We start from the raw sequence: 20,891 nt of genomic DNA, 5'->3' as shown, positions 1-20,891 counted from the left end.
GTTCATCAGCTCCACGTGCCCCCTCAAAGCGCACGACGCCGACAAGAGCCCGTCGGTTCGATACCTGGTGGTCCGCTCCCCAAACGGGTCCTCGCAGCACAACCGGATTCCAGAAGCCACCCCGGCCCGGGCGGTTTTCACCCGGCCTCCCAGCTACGAGAGGGCCTCGGCAAAGTCCGAGCCGTTCGCCAGGACCACCTGGACGGACGGGCCCGAGCGTAGTCTCAGACAAGGGTCGGAGATGTCCTCGGCCCTCTCAACCAAATCTCAGCTGAAGCGACAGGACTCGCCGCCATCGGAGCAAAGCGAGGCGCCGTCCACCAAGTCTCAGCTGCAGCTGGACCAGACCTTGGACTCCTCCAGGAATGAAGAGGATGTGTCCACCAACCCATCAAAGACGTACCTTTGACGTGGGCTCCCTGTTTACTTCCTCGTACTTCTTCTACAAGTAGTTTGGGATCCGATAACTCACAAAGTACTCTTTCAGTGTGATTTGGAATATTTATCAATTATTGCACTAGGTTTTGACTGGGAGACGAAAGCAACGTCCAACCAGGAAACAATAAGACGCTAAATAATCGTAACATATGAAATATATCCGCATAATACCGTGCACTCCGTGTGTAAATGTGACTTTTTAACTTCATCCTCTGAATACATTTTTGTTTTTAGACTGATTTGTGTGCATTTTATTCTAATTTTTGAATGAATTCAACCACAATAACAAGGTAAGCGCCCACAGTAAGCACACCTGCTGTCTTCTCCTGGTCAAACTGGTTTGACAGAAAGTGTGCTGCCGTGTTTGTGGACTTCTTTACTCGGTTTCACTCATCACCATTTAGGACTTTTTTAGTTTTGCTTTCATCTTATTATTATTGTTAGTATCACTGATTCATGCATGATAATCTTAACCCGTAGGGAGCCAAAGCTATTTAGATGGATAGATAGTACTTTATTGATTCCTTCAGGAGAGTTCCCTCAGGAAAATTAAAAATTCCAGCTGCAGTGTACAGAATTGAGATATAATTTAAAAGTAAATAATAAATTATATATATATATATATATATATATATATATAAATATATATATATATATATATATATGTATCTATATACATACATATATATATATATATATATATATATATATATATATATATATATATATATATATATATATATATATATATATATATATATATATATATATATATATATATATATCCCCAGCAAGCGGTAGAAAATGGATGGATGTATAAATTGATATATAATAATATTTGTGGTAATATATACATATATATATATATATATAAAATAAAGTAATACTGTATATGAATTAGTACATATATATATATATATATATATATATATATACCGTATTTTTCGGACTATAAGTCGCAGTTTTTTTCATAGTTTGGCCGGGGGTGCGACTTATACTCAGGAGCGACTTATGTGTGAAATTATTAACACATTAGCGTAAAATATCAAATAATATTATTTATCTCATTCACGTAAGAGACTAGACGTATAAGATTTCATGGGATTTAGCGATTAGGAGTGACAGATTGTTTGGTAAACGTATAGCATGTTCTATATGTTATAGTTATTTGAATGACTCTTACCATAATATGTTACGTTAACATACCAGTTGGTTATTTATGCCTCATATAACGTACACTTATTCAGCCTGTTGTTCACTATTCTTTATTTATTTTAAATTGCCTTTCAAATGTCTATTCTTGGTGTTGGGTTTTATCAAATAAATTTCCCCCAAAAATGCGACTTATACTCCAGTGCGACTTATAAATGTTTTTTTCCTTCTTTATTATGCATTTTCGGCCGGTGCGACTTATACTCCGGAGCGACTTATACTCCAAAAAATACGGTGTACACACATATATATATATATATATATATATATATATATATATATATACATACATATATATATATATATATATATATATATATATATATATACATATATATATATATATATATATATATATACACATATATATATATACAGTATACTAATTTATATATATATATATATATATATATATATATATATATATATATATATATATATATATATATATATATATATATATATATATATATATATATATATATATAATAAATAATAATAATAAATGTTATTTATAAGGCGCCTTTCTGGGCACTCAAGGACACCGTACAAAATCACAACAATAAAATCAAATTGGATAAAAAACAACAACAACAACAACAACAAAGAGAAAAGAAAAGATGATTACAATGAATAAGCAGTCAGGAATAGGTGTGTTTTGAGTCTTGATTTGAAGAGGGATATTGAATCTAAGTTGCGAAGGTCTGGTGGTAAAGAGTTCCAAAGATGTGGGGCAGATATATATATATATATATATATATATATATATATATATATATATATATATATATATATACTAATATTACTTTATTGAAAACAGCTCAATTTGGCACTTTTTTGTGCTTTAGCAGCATGAATGCACTTTGAATTGAATAAAAATACAAATACAGCACATTTGGCTTTTCACAGCAACTTTGAGGCTAAAAGCCACACAACAGTTTTTTTGTTTTTTATAAATTATTTCAAGATATATAGTAAGAAGAGTTGAACTGTAATGTTTTACAAACTATTTAAAATGACCTACAATGGCAAAAAAAAAAAAAAAAGCTTTTGAAAATGAGCTAGCTTACTTGACAACTATTTTGGGGACAGGAATATTTTCCTAGCTTGTTTCCTATGAATTCATTGAAATAGTAATAATGGTTCAACTCTAATATATGACATCATTATAGGGCATTACGATTGTTGAATGGACTTAAAATTAGCTTAAATGGTCAAAAATAAGCTTTTCAAAATGAGCTAGCTTACCTGACAAGCTGCCATTTTGGGGGTAACAATATTTTCCTAGCTTGTTTCCTTTTAATTCAATGAAATAATAATAGGTAAATTCTAATATATGACACCATTTTAGAGCATTACAATTGTCGAATGGACTTAAAATTTGCTTAAATTGTCAAAAATAAGCGTTTCAAAATGAGCTAGCTTACCTGACAAGCTGCCATTTTGGGGATAACAATATTGTCCTAGCTTGTTTCCTGTTAATTCAATGAAATATTAAGAATAGGTCAACTCTAATACATGACACCATTTTAGAGCATTACAATTGTTGAATGGACTTAAAATGAGCATAAATGGTTAAAAATAATATTTTCAAAATGAGCTAGCTTACCGGACAAGCTGCCATTTTGGGGGTAACAATATTTTCCTAGCTTGTTTCCTTTTAATTCAATGAAATATTAATATGTAAATTCTAATATATGACACCATTGTAGAGCATTACAATTGTCGAATGGACTTAAAATGAGCATAAATGGTTAAAAATAATATTTTCAAAATGAGCTAGCTTACCGGACAAGCTGCCATTTTGGGGATAACAATATTTTCCTAGCTTGTTTCCTGTTAATTCAATGAAATATTAAGAATAGGTCAACTCTAATACATGACACCATTTTAGAGCATTACAATTGTTGAATGGACTTAAAATGAGCATAAATGGTTAAAAATAATATTTTCAAAATGAGCTAGTTTACCGGACAAGCTGCCATTTTGGGGGTAACAATATTTTCCTAGCTTGTTTCCTTTTAATTCAATGAAATATTAATATGTAAATTCTAATATATGACACCATTGTAGAGCATTACAATTGTTGAATGGACTTAAAATGAGCATAAATGGTTAAAAATAATATTTTCAAAATGAGCTCGCTTACCTGACAAGCTGCCATTTTGGGGATAACAATATTTTCCTAGCTTCTTTCCTGTTAATTCAATGAAATATTAAGAATAGGTCAACTCTAATACATGACACCATTTTAGAGCATTACAATTGTTGAATGGACTTAAAATGAGCATAAATGGTCAAAAATAATATTTTCAAAATGAGCTAGCTTACCGGACAAGCTGCCATTTTGGGGGTAATCCTAGCTTGTTTCCTTTTAATTCAATGAAATATTAATATGTAAATTCTAATATATGACACCAATTTAGCGCATTACAATTGTCGAATGGACTTAAAATTAGCTTAAATTGTCAAAAATAAGCGTTTCAAAATGAGCTAGCTTACCTGACAAGCTGCCATTTTGGGAATAACAATATTTTCCTAGCTTGTTTCCTGTTAATTCAATGAAATATTAAGAATAGGTCAACTCTAATACATGACACCATTTTAGAGCATTACAATTGTTGAATGGACTTAAAATGAGCATAAATGGTTAAAAATAATATTTTCAAATTGAGCTAGCTTACCGGACAAGCTGCCATTTTGGGGGTAACAATATTTTCCTAGCTTGTTTCCTTTTAATTCAATGAAATATTAATATGTAAATTCTAATATATGACACCATTGTAGAGCATTACAATTGTCGAATGGACTTAAAATTAGCTTAAATTGTCAAACATAAGCGTTTCAAAATGAGCTAGCTTACCTGACAAGCTGCCATTTTGGGGATAACAATATTTTCCTAGCTTGTTTCCTGTTAATTCAATGAAATATTAAGAATAGGTCAACTCTAATACATGACACCATTTTAGAGCATTACAATTGTTGAATGGACTTAAAATGAGCATAAATGGCTAAAAATAATATTTTCAAAATGAGCTAGCTTACCGGACAAGCTGCCATTTTGGGGGTAACAATATTTTCCTAGCTTGTTTCCTGTTAATTCAATGAAATATTAAGAATAGGTCAACTCTAATACATGACACCATTTTAGAGCATTACAATTGTTGAATGGACTTAAAATGAGCATAAATGGTTAAAAATAATATTTTCAAAATGAGCTAGCTTACCGGACAAGCTGCCATTTTGAGGATAACAATATTTTCCTAGCTTGTTTCCTTTTAATTCAATGAAATATTAATATGTAAATTCTAATATATGACACCATTGTAGAGCATTACAATTGGCGAATGGACTTAAAATGAGCTTAAATGGTCAAAAATAAGCTTTTCAAAATGAGCTAGTTTACAAACCCCGTTTCCATATGAGTTGGGAAATTGTGTTAGATGTAAATATAAACAGAATACAATGATTTGCAAATCATTTTCAACCATATTCAGTTGAATATGCTACAAAGACAACATATTTGATGTTCAAACTGATAAACTTTTCTTTTTTTTTGTGCAAATAATCATTAACTTTAGAATTTGATGCCAGCAACACGTGACAAAGAAGTTGGGAAAGGTGGCAATAAATACTGATAAAGTTGAGGAATGCTCATCAAACACTTATTTGGAACATCCCACAGGTGAACAGGCAAATTGGGAACAGGTGGGTGCCATGATTGGGTATAAAAGTAGATGCCATGAAATGCTCAGTCATTCACAAACAAAGATGGGGCGAGGGTCACCACTTTGTCAACAAATGCGTGAGAAAATTGTTGAACAGTTTAAGAAAAACCTTTCTCAACCAGCCATTGCAAGGAATTTAGGGATTTCACCATCTACGGTCCGTAATATCATCAAAGGGTTCAGAGAATCTGGAGAAATCCCTGCATGTAAGCAGCTAAGCCCGTGACCTTTGATCCCTCAGGCTGTACTTCATCAACAAGCGACATCAGTGTGTAAAGGATATCACCACATGGGCTCAGGAACACTTCAGAAATCCACTGTCAGTAACTACAGTTGGTCGCTACATCTGTAAGTGCAAGTTAAAACTCTCCTATGCAAGGCGAAAACCGTTTATCAACAACACCCAGAAACGCCGTCGGCTTCGCTGGGCCTGAGCTCATCAAAGATGGACTGATACAAAGTGGAAAAGTGTTCTGTGGTCTGACGAGTCCACATTTCAAATTGTTTTTGGAAACTGTGGACGTCGTGTCCTCCGGACCAAAGAGGAAAATAACCATCCGGATTGTTATAGGCGCAAAGTTGAAAAGCCAGCATCTGTGATGGTATGGGGGTGTATTAGTGCCCAAGACATGGGTAACTTACACATCTGTGAAGGCGCCATTAATGCTGAAAGGTACATACAGGTTACAAGCAACGTTACCATGGACGCCCCTGCTTATTTCAGCAAGACAATGCCAAGCCACGTGTTACATCAACGTGGCTTCATAGTAAAATAGTGCAGGTACTAGACTGGCCTGCCTGTAGTCCAGACCTGTCTCTCATTGAAAATGTGTGGCGCATTATGAAGCCTAAAATACCACAAGGGAGACCCCCGGACTGTTGAACAACTTAAGCTGTACATCAAGCAAGAATGGGAAAGAATTCCACCTGAGAAGCTTCAAAAATGTGTCTCCTCAGTTCCCAAATGTTTACTAAGTGTTGTTAAAAGGAAAGGCCATGTAACACAGTGGTGAACATGCCCTTTCCCAACTACTTTGGCACGTGTTGCAGCCATTAAATTCTAAGTTAATTATTATTTGCAAAAAAAAAATAAAGTTTATGAGTTTGAACATCAAATATCTTGTCTTTGTAGTGCATTCAATTGAATATGGGTTGAAAAGGATTTTCAAATCATTGTATTCCGTTTTTATTTACATCTAACACAATTTCCCAACTCATATGGAAACGGGGTTTGTACCTGACAAGCTGCCATTTTGGGGATAGCAATATTTTCTTAGCTTGTTTCCTATGAATAAATATAGTAAATATAGCAAGAATAGTTAAATTGTGGTATAAGAAACCATTTTAAAGGATTACAATTGTTCAATTTACTTAGAATTAGCTTAAATTGTAAAAAAAAAAAAGCTTTTGAAACGGAACTATCTTACCTGACAAGCTGCCATTTTGGGGAAGTTGTATCCTGGCATGGTCACATGACTGTCACATGACCACAATCGAAAATGTTTCCTTTATAAGAAGTTTGATAACAATTTTTAAAATGTGTACTACCATGGCTTCTTCTGGGTTAAGTTTAATCAATGTATTTTATAATTTGATAAAGACAATACAACTGATTTAGCAATAATATGAATTCAAACATGCAAAATCTACACGTGTAGAACGGATAAATGAGCTATATTAATAGAACATGTTCATTATTGTTGTTTACTGAATCACACAGAACTAATTCTAATATTCTCACTACCATTTTAGCAAAGTGGTGACAATTTTATAAACACGTCGTCATTATCATATCTGTAAATATATTCCTATTTATATATTTTATCTGTAAATTAGGTCGACGTGATGAATAGTTTGCCTTACCGCAGACACTTCCTGTCTGGCCTCTGTCGCCTCCTGGTGGTCATCACGGTACTGCAGCAAAGGTGCACAAAATGATGAAGGATGAATAATTGCTATATAATTACAAACCCCGTTTCCATATGAGTTGGGAAATTGTGTTAGATGTAAATACAAACGGAATACAATGATTTGCAAATCCTTTTCAACCCATATTCAATTGAATATGCTACAAAGACAAGATATTTGATGTTCAAACTCATACACTTTTTTTTTTTTTGCAAATAATAATTAACTTAGAAGTTCATGGCTGCAACACGTGCCAAAGTAGTTGGGAAAGGGCATGTTCAGCACTGTGTTACATGGCCTTTCCTTTTAACAACACTCAGTAAATGTCTGGGAACTGAGGAGACACATTTTTGAAGCTTCTCAGGTGGAATTCTTTCCCATTCTTGCTTGATGTACAGCTTAAGTTGTTCAACAGTCCGGGGGTCTCCGTTGTGGTATTTTAGGCTTCATAATGCACCACACATTTTCAATGGGAGACAGGTCTGGACTACAGGCAGGCCAGTCTAGTACCCGCACTCTTTTACTATGAAGCCACGTTGATGTAACACGTGGCTTGGCATTGTCTTGCTGAAATAAGCAGGGGCGTCCATGATAACGTTGCTTGGATGGCAACATATGTTGTTCCAAAACCTGTATGTACCTTTCAGCATTAATGGCGCCTTCACAGATGTGTAAGTTACCCATGTCTTGGGCACTAATACACCCCCATACCATCACAGATGCTGGTTTTTCCAACTTTGCGCCTATAACAATCCGGATGGTTCTTTTCCTCTTTGGTCCGGAGGACACAACGTCCACAGTTTCCAAAAAACAATTTGAAATTTGGACTCGTCAGACCACAGAACACTTTTCCACTTTGTATCAGTCCATCTTAGATGAGCTCAGGCCCAGCGAAGCTGACGGCGTTTCTGGGTGTTGTTGATAAAAGGTTTTCGCCTTGCATAGGAGAGTTTTAACTTGCACTTACAGATGTAGCGACCAACTGTAGTTACTGACAGTGGGTTTCTGAAGTGTTCCTGAGCCCATGTGGTGATATCCTTTACACACTGATGTTGCTTGTTGATGCAGTACAGCCTGAGGGATCGAAGGTCACAGGCTTAGCTGCTTACGTGCAGTGATTTCTCCAGATTCTCTGAACCCTTTGATGATATTACGGACCGTAGAAGATGAAATCCCTAAATTCCTTGCAATAGCTGCTTGAGAAAGGGTTTTCTTAAACCGTTCAACAATTTTCTCACGCATTCGTTGACAAAGTGGTGACCCTCGCCCCATCCTTGTTTGTGAATGACTGAGCATTTCATGGAATCTACTTTTATACCCAATCATGGCACCCACCTGTTCCCAATTTGCCTGTTCACCTGTGGGATGTTCCAAATTAGTGTTTGATGAGCATTCCTCAACTTTATCAGTATTTATTGCCACCTGTCAAGATAATGGCACGAGCATTTACTTAATTTAAGAATATTTTTCAACATATTGAGCAAAAAGGTCTCTTTTTTTTTTTTACTACCAAGAAAAGTGCACTTGTTATTAGTGAGAATATACTTATGTTAAGGTATTTTGGGGTGCATTGAGGTTAGCTAATTTGACTTGTTTTGGAAAGTCTTGACAAGCCATTTATTGGCATATAATTTTGCTTAGTTTAAATAAAATACCCCTAATTTTTGTATGATTTTTTCTTGTTTATCAACACTGACTTTTTGCAGTGCACCTCTTTTTATTTGGTCTTTCCCTGTTTACATAACAGCTGTTTCTAAAGGAATGGGTGGTATGTAAACAGTCATTGTTTTCGGTCACATTAACACAAAAGAAAAAGATGCCTCGGGCTCGGACTGGTCCTGGATCGAGCTTGGGCAGGTCTTGGATGACAATAGATAGCCCCTCCCGTCTCCTCCCATCGTACACAGCGGAATTTTCCAAGCCTTTGGCTTGGTGCAACAAAGACAGCTTTCGTCTGTTCACTGGGAACCTAGAGAACGGAAAGTTTTTTGATAATTTACATGCAATTTTTCTACATAACATGTAATTGTGGTTCTTTGGTCAAAATGTTGCATAGATGATGTTTTACAGATCATCTTCAAGCAAATAAGAGTCTCAGAAAGCTAGCGTGCACAAGCTAGCAAGCTACGGCGTTTGCCGCCAATGTATTTCTTGTAAAGTGTATTAAAAAAAAAAGAGTATCGAAGCTGGACAAATAAGATGCCAAAAACCAACCACTTTCATGTGGTATTGGACAGAAATTAGGACTGTTTTCTCTCCTCCGTTTAAAAATGTGGACGTTATCATCACTGCTGTCTGATTCCAATCAATGCAAGTCATCAGAATCAGGTAATACACCAACTTATATTCTTGTCTTCATGACTGAAAGGAATCTATATGTGTTAAACATGCTTGTATTATCATTAAACACAATTAACTTGTTAACAAAAACATCTCTTTCATAAATAAATAAATATAAAGTATGGATATGAATGAGGTAGATCCCCTCCACTTGGTCAATTAAAAAGTAGCTCACCTGCAGAAAAAGTGTGGGCACTAGAGATGCGCGGTTTGCGGGGACAACCGCGGAGTCCGCGGATCGGGCGGATGAAATTTAAAAAAATTAGATTTTATCCGCGGGTCGGGTCGGGTCGGGTCGGGCTGTTGAAATAAAAAAAAATTAGATTTTAAATAGATTCAGGCGGGTGGCAGTTAAACCAATTCGGAAATATATATACATAGTTAAATGTTGTTACCCACATACGAAAAACGAGCAGGCACCTGCTGCATATGCCACAACAGAAGAAAAAAAAAAAAAGAGATGGACACTTTTACGGAGCGGAGAAGGCCCCCGACGCCTCGCCGGGGTCCAGGACCGAGGCCCCTTCCCCCGAGAGGGCCCCACCGGGAGCCGTAGCTGACGCGATCCGCGAGAAGGGCCCGACGCATGTCCAGGGTCACCACCGCACCCACCGCACCGACACCCCGCCTCGTCCGCCTTCGCCGCGGCCGGCGTCACGCGCAGCAGGTAAGCAGCTTACCTGCCCGCCACCCCCGTGGCCGGGGGCTCGTAACAGGGGTCACTCCGCGCGCTCCGCCCGCACAGCTTACCTGCCCGCCACCCCTGTTGCCGGGGGCGCGTAACAGGGGTCACTCCGCGCGCAGTGCGCTCACGAAAGGGGTGGGGCTCACCCTGGTTGATATAGACAGCAAGACGGTGGCCATGGACGTCAGAACCCGCTAAGGAGTGTGTAACAACCCACCTGCCGAATCAACTAGCCCTGAAAATTGATGGCGCTGGAGCGTCGGGCCCATACCCGGCCGTCGCCGGCAGCGAGACGCGCTTGGAGGTGCGCTCAGCGCGGCTCCCATATGATTGCGCACTGGTGTGCATCTGGGTCGTGACAGCGTGGCACGCGAATGTCTGTGCTGCATTGGATCAGTCTCCTTTCTTTAACAGGCAAAAGCTTTATAACCTCACTAATGCCTTGCATCGTCTATATTAGATATATAACAACGGGCGGGTGCGGGCGGATGGCGGGCGGGTGCGGTTTTGATCAAATGTTACATCGGGTGGATGGCGGATGGTTGACGACTTTCTGATGCGGTTGCGGATGAAATAATTGCCTATCCGCGCATCTCTAGTGGGCACCCCTGCTCTAGAATAGACTAGAATAGAATAGAATAGAATAGAAAGTACTTTATTGATCCCTGGGGGAAATTCAGCACCACAGTTCGCTCACAATAGACAGTAATAATAATAAATAATATAATATATATAATATATATATAATATATAAATAATATAAATATAGTCTACATATACTCTACATTTAAGTGCAGTCAAGGAACATACACTATATTGCTAAAAGTATTTGGCCACCCATCCAAATGATCAGAATCAGGTGTTTTAATCACAGGTGTATAAAACCAAGCACTTAGGCATGGAGACTGTTTCTACAAACATTTGTGAAAGAATGGGCCGCTCTCAGTGATTTCCAGCGTGGAACTGTCATAGGATGCCACCTGTGCAACAAATCCAGTCGTGAAATTTCCTCGCTCCTAAATATTCCAAAGTCAACTATACTTTATTATAAGAACATGGAAGAGTTTGGGAACAACAGCAACTCAGCCACCAAGTGGTAGGCCACGTAAACTGACAGAGAGGGGTCAGCGGATGCTGAAGCGCATAGTGCAAAGAGACTTTCTGCACACTCAGTTGCTACAGAGCTCCAAACTTCATGTAACCTTCCAATTAGCCCATGTACAGTACGCAGAGAGCTTCATTGAATGGGTTTCCATGGCCGAGCAGCTGCATCTAAGCCATACATCACCAAGTCCAATGCAAAGCGTGGGATGCAGTGGTGTAAAGCACGTCGCCACTGGACTCTAGAGCAGTGGAGACGTGTTCTCTGGAGTGATGAATCACACTTTTCCATCTGGCAATCTGATGGACCAGTCTGGGTTTGGAGGTTGCCAGCACAACGGTACATTTCGGACTGCATTGTGCCGAGTGTGAAATTTGGTAGACGATTAATTATGGTGTGGGGTTGTTTTTCAGGAGTTAGTTCCAGTGATTGGAACTTGGAATGCTCCAGGATACCAAAACATTTTGGACAATTCCATGCTCCCAACCTTGCGGGAACAGTTTGGAGTGGGGCCCCCTTCCTCTTCCAACATGACTGTGCACCAGTGCACAAAGCCAGGTCCATAAGGACATGGATGACAGAGTCTGGTGTGGATGAACTTGACTGGCCTGCACAGAGTCCTGACCTGAACCCGACAGAACACCTTTGGGATGAATTAGAACGGAGACATCAGCGTGTGACCTCACCAATGCGCTTTGGGAAGAATGGTGGAAAATTCCTGTAAACACACTCCGCAACCTTGTGGACAGCCTTCCCAGGAGAATTGAAGCCATAATAGCTGCAAAAGGTTGCCTGACGTCGTATTGAACCCTATGGGTTAGGAATGGGATGACACTTCAAGTTCTTATGTGAGTCAAGGCAGGTGGCCAAATACAGTGATTATTTATAAATACTATATTTAGGTTCAAATCGGTTGACTCTGAAATATTGACACACCATTCTTTACTGTATTTATTCATATTGTGTACAGTAAACATGTCAGTTAAAGCTTCTTAAAGAGATACACACATCCAGGTACGTAACCCTCCTCGATGTCTGACACCGCTCTCTCCCACTCCTTCACCTCCAAGACCTCCACGGCACGCCACAGTCCTTCCTCCTCCATCCGCTTTATCTCGCCCTCCAAGGCCAATTTGTAGCCCGCGTTGTCATGGTGACCCCTGCTCGTCATGCAGATGAGGCCCCCTGCGTGCAGGGTGTCAAGTCAAGGTACTGCACACTGAAGCAGAAATGCCAAGTTGGAACCAAGACCCTCACCCTGTTTGGCGGCCTGGCACAGCTCCCTGATGACCTCCACCGGGACGTGGCCCACGCTCAGAGCACCAGCTATCAGCACTACGTCAAAGTCACCTGCAGGGGGAGACACAGTGTGATGTCATCTGTTGTAAACTCCCAACAGACACGGATGAATAACCTGATTGGACAGAAAGCGGCTCTTCTCCGAGCAGAACCAGCTTCAGGTCCTGGTACAGTCCGCTCTCTTTGGCTTGCTGCAGCATCGCCTGGCTTCCATCTACACCCACGAAATGTTCAAATCCATCTTTCTTCATCTGCACCACAGAAGAAGACACAACTTCACTAATCTGCTTTGTTTAGCTTTGTACGGGGGTGTCCAAACTTTTGCCACCGAAAAATCAAAGCATGCAGAAGCCGTTTTGGATATTTTTCATTTTCAAAACCAATACAATATTTAGATTTATTTTAACCTTTAGGGCTCCCATCCATCCATCCATATTTTTCCGCTTATCCGAGGTCGGGTCGCGGGGGCAGCAGCTTAAGCAGGGAAGCCCAGACTTCCCTCTCCCCAGCCACTTCGTCCAGCTCTTCCTGTGGGACCCCGAGGCGTTCCCAGGCCAGCCGGGAGACATAGTCTTCCCAACGTGTCCTGGGTCTTCCCCGCGGCCTCCTACCGGTCGGACGTGCCCGAAACACCTCCCTAGGGAGGCGTTCGGGTGGCATCCTGACCAGATGCCCGAACCACCTCATCTGGCTCCTCTCGATGTGGAGGAGCAGCGGCTTTACTTTGAGCTCCCCCCGGATGGCAGAGCTTCTCACCCTATCTCTAAGGGAGAGCCCCGCCACCTGGCGGAGGAAACTCATTTCGTCCGCTTGTACCCGTGATCTTGTCCTTTCGGTCATAACCCAAAGCTCATGACCATAGGTGAGGATGGGAACGTAGATCGACCGGTAAATTGAGAGCTTTGCCTTCCGGCTCAGCTCCTTCTTCACCACAACGGATCGATACAGCGTCCGCATTACTGAAGACGCCGCACCGATCCGCCTGTCGATCTCACGATCCACTCTTCCCTCACTCGTGAACAAGACTCCGAGGTACTTGAACTCCTCCACTCGGGGCAAGATCTCCTCCCCAACCCGGAGATGGCACTCCACCCTTTTCCGGGTGAGAACCATGGACTCAGACTTGGAGGTGCTGATTCCCATCCCAGTCGCTTCACACTCGGCTGCGAACCGATCCAGCGAGAGCTGAAGATCCTGGCCAGATGAAGCCATCAGGACCACATCATGTTTAAAAAGCAGAGACCTATTCCTGCAGCCACCAAACCAGATCCCCTCAACGCCTTGACTGCGCCTAGAAATTCTGTCCATAAAGGTTATGAACAGAATCGGTGACAAAGGGCAGCCTTGGCGGAGTCCAACCCTCACTGGAAACGTGTCCGACTTACTGCCGGCAATGCGGGCCAAGCTCTGGCACTGATCATACAGGGAGCGAACTGCCACAATAAGACAGTCCGATACCCCATACTCTCTGAGCACTCCCCACAGGACTTCCCGAGGGACACGGTCGAATGCCTTCTCCAAGTCCATAAAACACATGTAGACTGGTTGGGCAAACTCCCATGCACCCTCAAGGACCCTGCCGAGAGTATAGAGCTGGTCCACAGTTCCACGACCAGGACCAAAACCACACTGTTCCTCCTGAATCCGAGGTTCGACTATCCGGCGTAGCCTCCTCTCCAGTACACCCGAATAGACCTTACCGGGAAGGCTGAGGAGTGTGATCCCACGATAGTTAGAACACACCCTCCGGTTCCCCTTCTTAGGGCTCCCCTCAAGTTTAAAAAAGCATGTCGGATGAGCGTTTCTTGCTTGCTCTGTTTACCATTTTGGCCACCATTCCTGTGCCGCAGGCTACGTCCAACACCACAGCGGCCTGGCGGTCGCCACGAAAGTGGGCGGCGGCGGTTCTGGCTGCGATAATGGGTGCACGAAAGTCCAAAACTGCACAATCCTGTTGGGATGAGTGGGAATTTCAGAACAAAAACTTTATTGACACACAAATGAGCAGTGTTCTGAAAAGTACTTTAAAATTTAGTTAACTGTAGCTACTCCTTACTTTACCAAACATGAGTACCGTATTTTTCGGAGTATAAGTCGCACCGGAGTATAAGTCGCACCGGCCGAAAAGTATAAGTCGCATGTTTTGGGGAAATTTATTTGATAAAAGCCAACACCAAGAATAGACATTTGAAAGGCAATTTAAAATAAATAAAGAATAGTGAACAACAGGCTGAATAAGTGTACGTTATATGAGGCATAAATAACCAACTGGTATGTAAACGTAACATATTATGGTAAGAGTCATTCAAATAACTATAACATATAGAACATGCTATACGTTTACCAAACAATCTGTCACTCCTAATCGCTAAATCCCATGAAATCTTATACGTCTAGTCTCTTACGTGAATGAGATAAATAATATTATTTGATATTTTACGGTAATGTGTTAATAATTTCACACATAAGTCGCTCCTGAGTATAAGTCGCACTCCCGGCCAAACTATGAAAAAAACTGCGACTTATAGTCCGAAAAATACGGTATATAGATACATATATACACACACACACACACACACACACATATATATATATATATATATATATATATATATATATATATATATATATATATATATATATATATATATATACAAACATCAGTTGTCTACCAATCTAAGGTAATACGCAAGGACATTAACACATCCGACACATATGTAGGATTAACCGAGGGAGAATTCAAAACCAGATGGAACAATCACAAGGCTTCTTTCAGGAACAAAAACCTGCGAAATACCACAGAACTCAGCAAACACATTTGGGACCTCAAAGACAATAATGTTGAATATTCAATAACATGGCAAATTCTTGCATCCAGCACACCTTACAATAGTGGTAATAAAAGATGCAACCTATGCTTGAAAGAGAAACTGTTTATTATTTACCGTCCAGACCTGTCATCCCTCAACAAGCGCAGCGAAATTGTAACAACATGCCGCCATAGACGGAAACACCTCCTAGGTAACACATGAGCCAATCACCACGCCCCTAGGCCAGCCTGTACCCACCCACTCTGTGCCCTATACAAACCATGGTATGCGAATGCTCCCATTAAAATCTCCTGATGATTGAGGGTACCCCCCCCTCATGAAACAGGCCTGTAGAGATGAAATAGTCTTGTGATTTTTTTCCCCACACATACATATATATATATATATATATATATATATATATATATATATATATATATATATATATATATATATATATATACATATTTGTGGCATTGGGGGCATGGTCAATAATGCCATCTAATTTGCATAAAGAGAAAGTCAAATAAAGAAGGAGGAGTGCAATCTTTTGGCAGAGCGTGCTGGAGATTGTAGAAAAATACAATGTCCGGGCGACTCTCCTCAATATATTGAGTCCAAATTGAATTCTGTCTCTGTTTAATTATTTGCCTCTTGTCTTGATTAATGGATGTCATCAGTGCATGAACCTGACAGTTTTGTTTTATTTTCAAATTGGCGCTGCTTATTGAACCATTTTTCAACTTTCTAGAGACTTCTCCAGTTCTTTAGTGACTTTTTATGTATTAAAAACAACTAGCAACAAATCTGGCATCGATTTCCGGTGTTATTGTTGTCGTAATAATTGTATATAAGTTATCACACAACTTTGTGTTCCCATGATTTCAGCTCGCCCTGCGAGAAGACTAAAGCTGTCTTTCATCTTATCAAGCTTGTAAAACTCCACTGTGTGCGATGGGATGCGACATGGAGGTGTCGGTTTCTTTGATCTATTGACAGCCACAGGAAGACCGTGTCCTGACCCCGAGATCTACAAAGCGGAGAGGGAGCAGGACCTGACATCACTCCAAGCACCTTTTCTTTGAACTGTTTATGACCGAGTGCAACAGCTATTTATGACCACCTCCCCTTAGGAGCAGCTGCGTAATGTAATGTAATGCTATGTAATCAGAAAAGGCCCAAATAAAAGAGGAGGCGTGGAACTTCCTCGTCAGAGCGGCGTGGTGACGCTGTACGAGGGTGCAGGCACACAGGCGCTCTCCTCATGAGCTAAATTGAATCCTGTCTCTGTTTGATTTCCTTTGCTTTTTGTCTTGTCTAATAGATGTCATCGGTGTTTGAACCTGACAATTGTAGCCTGCACTCGTGTTTCGCGACCCTTTACTTCTGCCGCTTCATGTCCGCGACGAATCACAATTAAATACATGTAGGAGAAACCCTGGACTGTCAATCAATCATCACTTCTAGCAGCCACTAGGGGGCCACATGTGTGTGATTGCTATGATATGCTGGGAACAAGCGACCTGGTCGTAGCGGCTGGCCCAGCTGTTGTAGAAGTCCATCTTCTCCGCTGTAGTGCTGCCCTTGTGAGCTGACAGGATGACTTCTTTGACGGCATCAAACGTGCGGCTCTCTGCAGCAGACATTTTGTGTGTGCGCACCTGACAAAGTGAAGGAGCAGACACAACGTGACTCAAACTTGATCGTACCGAAGTCCGAGGAGGTCAAAGAATGATTCCGTTTTTCTGCGTCGTAAAAACATTGCTACGAAATATTGTAATGAAAATACTTGGCATGAGCTATAAGCATGTACCCATGGGCAAACTGGCAGCAAAGTCCGAACACACAAATGATGAAGAGAAAAAAACTACACAAACACCATTTGCGTTGTTAGACCTATTTTAGGGGGGCTCAAAATATTCTTAAGCCCCCCTAAATAATTTGGTGTTATATACAGTATATATATATATTTTTTTTACAAATACATGCCGACATATTCATTATAAAGCGGCCCGAATATCAGTTTAAATAAATCATATAACCTGTTATTATTCACTCAGTTTCCCCTCACTTCATAGCGTAAGGTAGAGAGCACCTTTAGTGCGTCGGTATCCAATCCATTCCACTTGTTCATATAGAAAATGCCCACATCACTCAAATTCCAGTCCGCATTTTCTCTGCGACCTTGCTTGCGGTCCTGCAGGTGTACGAAGCACATTATCTTCCTTTACAATAAGTGAAGCTGCACGAAACCTTGTGTGTGCAATTGTAAATAATTTAGTTTTTAAGTTTTGTGTTTCTTGTAGAATCTATATAAAGTAATATACATTAGCCTATTGTTAAAATAATGAAAACAAATCATTAAATATATTTGTTTTATTGTATTGTTACATTAATAGCTGTTGTATTATTATAGGATGGCTTGTTAAACATTTCATAGGATTTTCAGAGGGAGGAAAAACCAAGACATTTAATATAAAATGTAAAATTAATAAATACTTAAAAAGAAAAAGAAAAAAAATGGTTAAAAGCCATCGTCCCGGGGAGCATTTCATTTCGTCCTGTGCATTTAAAAAAAATAATAATAATAACAATGAATCATTTCTAAGTCTTTGTTAGCCGTTTGTGAAGTTTTGTGCTCGTGCGCTACGTTCGCTCGCACCCTGTGCATCTCCTGGGGGCTAAGCCCCCCCTGTCCTTAAAAGCTAGTGACGCCCCTGACAAACACCATACACTGTATTTTTCAGACTATAAGGCGCACTTAAAATCCTTTTGTTTCCTCAAAACTCGACAGTGCGCCTAATGTACGGAATAATTCTGCTTTTGCTTACCGACCTTGAAGCAATTTCATTTGGTACATGGTGTTATGATAAGTGTGACCAGTAGATGGCAGTCAAACATAAGAGATACGTGTAGACTGCAATATGATGGAAATATGACTCAAGTAAACAACACCAACATTTTATAAGTTCCATTGAAAATATCGAACATTACACACGTCGCTCAAAAATCTATCAAAATGTTTTATCACGACTTTGGTACGCTTGATGGATTGTCGGCGCATTAAACATAGGAGTATTATTATGGTGTGTGTATAAGGTAAGACATATTATCTGGCGTTTTGTTTCGCAATATTATGCAACTTTTTTTTTACCTTCTGGTACCTGCTGATCTGTTTTTGGGATCTGCATAAATCCTGAAAAATTGCGCGCGTCCGCCGTTGTAGTCCATGGCAACACCGTAGTCGATAAGCTTCTTCTTTTTCTCTATCTTCTTGTTATGGGACATTCATCCTGCGCTGTTGCCATTTCTAATATAAAGTAGTGTAAAGTTCTTACTAATATCTGTTAGTAAACTCGCCATGAAAGCACTAAAACATACCGGTGTAGTGAGTTTACATTATTCACCCAAGGAACTTTAGTTATTAGAGAATTGGACGGTTTTTCACGGTACACATTTTCGGTTTTGTTGTTTCCGGATGAGAAGATGCTGCTTTGTTATTGATTTAAGTAAAGTCTGAATGTCATTAAAACAGTTTTGACACTTCTTCCACTCCCGTCCTTGCACGCTACATCACTACAACAAAGATGACAGGGAGAAGACGCTGCCGAAGGTGAGGTAAATAAGACCGGCCACAAAACGGCGCATCCGGAAGCGACTGTCAGAAAGCGGCTTGAAGATGATCTGTAAAACATAATCCATGCAACATTTTGACCTAAGAACCAACATTACATGTTATGTAGACCACAAAGAAGTGTTTTCTATTAAAAAAATAAAATAATAATATGACTCCTTTAATGCGCCCTATAATCCGGTGCGCCTTATATATGAAAAAAGATCGAAAATAGACCATTCATCGGCAGTGCGCCTTATAACCCGGTGCGATTAGGAGTGACAGATTGTTTGGTAAACGTATAAAATGTTCTATATGTAATAGTTATTTGAATGACTCTTACCATAATATGTTACGTTAACATACCAGTTGGTTATTTATGCCTCATATAACGTACACTTATTCAGCCTGTTGTTCACTATTCTTTATTTATTTAAAATTGCCTTTCAAATGTCTATTCTTAGTGTTATGTTTTATCAAATAAATTTCCCCAAAAAATGCGACTTATACATGGTTTTTTTCCTTCTTTATTATGCATTTTCGGCCGGTGCGACTTATACTCCGGAGCGACTTATACTCCGAAAAATACGGTAGGTTAATTAACTTTCATATACGACTTGGCACAAGATAAACCTTGAAAGTTGAATAAACTAGAAAATGCTTTGCAGCCAGTTGCTTAACTTTCATTTAAATTTGATTCATTTTTTTAATTTTTAACAGTGCAATAAGACAAAAATGTATAAGCTCTGTAAGTGGTAAACTTACTGTAATGTAACTCACAATACTTTGTATATGTAATGTTGGCTTTACGCAAAGAGTAGCATTAAAACAAATACTTCTGGGTGTTCAAATTATTTCAATGGTGGAAATATTTTTAAGTCATCAAAACATTCATTAAAGAGTTTTTTTTTTTATATCTTTCTGTCAAATTAAACCATTTTTCACCTTAAAAACAAGTTAAATAACAAGTCAAACACGGTTTACTTACAGACTTATCTCTTCCGAGGCTTGTAAGAACGAGAACAACTTGTCTTACTGAAATCGTCAAACACAGAAGTGCCAGAAAATTAAGCGTATCAACTGTGATGTTTGTGTTTGCAGATTATTGCCAAAGGTTCTGTGTCCTCGTTATTCAATACACACACACACACACACACACACACACACACGCACACACACACACACACACACACCCAGCAAGGTTTCTTATTCACAAATACAAACCCTGTTTCGATATGAGTTGGGAAATTGTGTTAGAAGTAAATATAAACGGAATACAATGATTTGCAAATCATTTTCAACCCATATTCAATTGAATGCACTACAAAGACAACATATTTGATGTTTAAACTCATAAACTTTTCTTTTTTTTTTGGCAAATAATCATTAACTTAGAATTTCAAGGCTGCAACACGTGCCAAAGTAGTTGGGAAAGGGCATGTTCACCACTGTGTTACATGGCCTTTCCTTTTAACAACACTCAGTAAACGTTTGGGAACTGAGGAGACACATTTTCATCTGTCATGTCTGTGTGATCATGTTTTGTTTTAGTCATGTTCGGTTTTGTTTTTGGACTTTTTGTGCACTTTTGTTTGTTTTGTCACCATAGCAACCATTAGTTTTCACCTGTCACGTCACGCACCTGTTTCACGTTTTGAGTCACGCACCTGTTTTTACTAATCATGTTTGTAGTATTTAAGTGCATTGTTTTCAGTTTGTCTTTCTGGCGACATCCCACATTTATGCTCTGCACATT

The 20,891-nt window shown here is 39.5% G+C and overlaps 2 protein-coding genes across 3 annotated transcripts in view; one reads left to right on the top strand and one right to left on the bottom strand.

The window, feature by feature from the left end:
• LOC133607202 (claudin-4-like) overlaps positions 1 to 677 on the top strand; it is a 1,388-nt gene extending 711 nt beyond the window's left edge. The window contains exon 1 of the mRNA XM_061961675.2: positions 1 to 677. This exon is cut by the window's left edge and continues 711 nt beyond it. Within this exon, the coding sequence (XP_061817659.1) occupies positions 1 to 409 (409 nt within the window). The 3' untranslated portion in view covers positions 410 to 677.
• Positions 678 to 12,351: 11,674 nt separating this feature from the next.
• Positions 12,352 to 20,891, bottom strand: part of mettl27 (methyltransferase like 27) — a 34,264-nt gene continuing 25,724 nt past the window's right edge. For both annotated transcript variants that reach the window (XM_061962978.1, XM_061962979.1), the window contains exons 8-12: positions 17,046 to 17,183; positions 14,535 to 14,663; positions 12,828 to 12,963; positions 12,671 to 12,763; positions 12,352 to 12,598 (exon numbers count right to left, since the gene is read on the bottom strand). In XM_061962978.1, coding sequence (XP_061818962.1) covers positions 12,396 to 12,598; positions 12,671 to 12,763; positions 12,828 to 12,963; positions 14,535 to 14,663; positions 17,046 to 17,183 — 699 coding nt within the window. In that variant the 3' untranslated portion in view covers positions 12,352 to 12,395. The remainder of the gene's footprint in view (positions 12,599 to 12,670; positions 12,764 to 12,827; positions 12,964 to 14,534; positions 14,664 to 17,045; positions 17,184 to 20,891) is intronic.

The sequence above is a fragment of the Nerophis lumbriciformis genome, linkage group LG09 (assembly GCF_033978685.3).
Source record: "Nerophis lumbriciformis linkage group LG09, RoL_Nlum_v2.1, whole genome shotgun sequence".
NCBI lineage: Eukaryota > Metazoa > Chordata > Actinopteri > Syngnathiformes > Syngnathidae > Nerophis > Nerophis lumbriciformis.
Note: the sequence above shows the minus strand (reverse complement) of the source record. Positions and strands in the feature narration are given on the sequence as shown.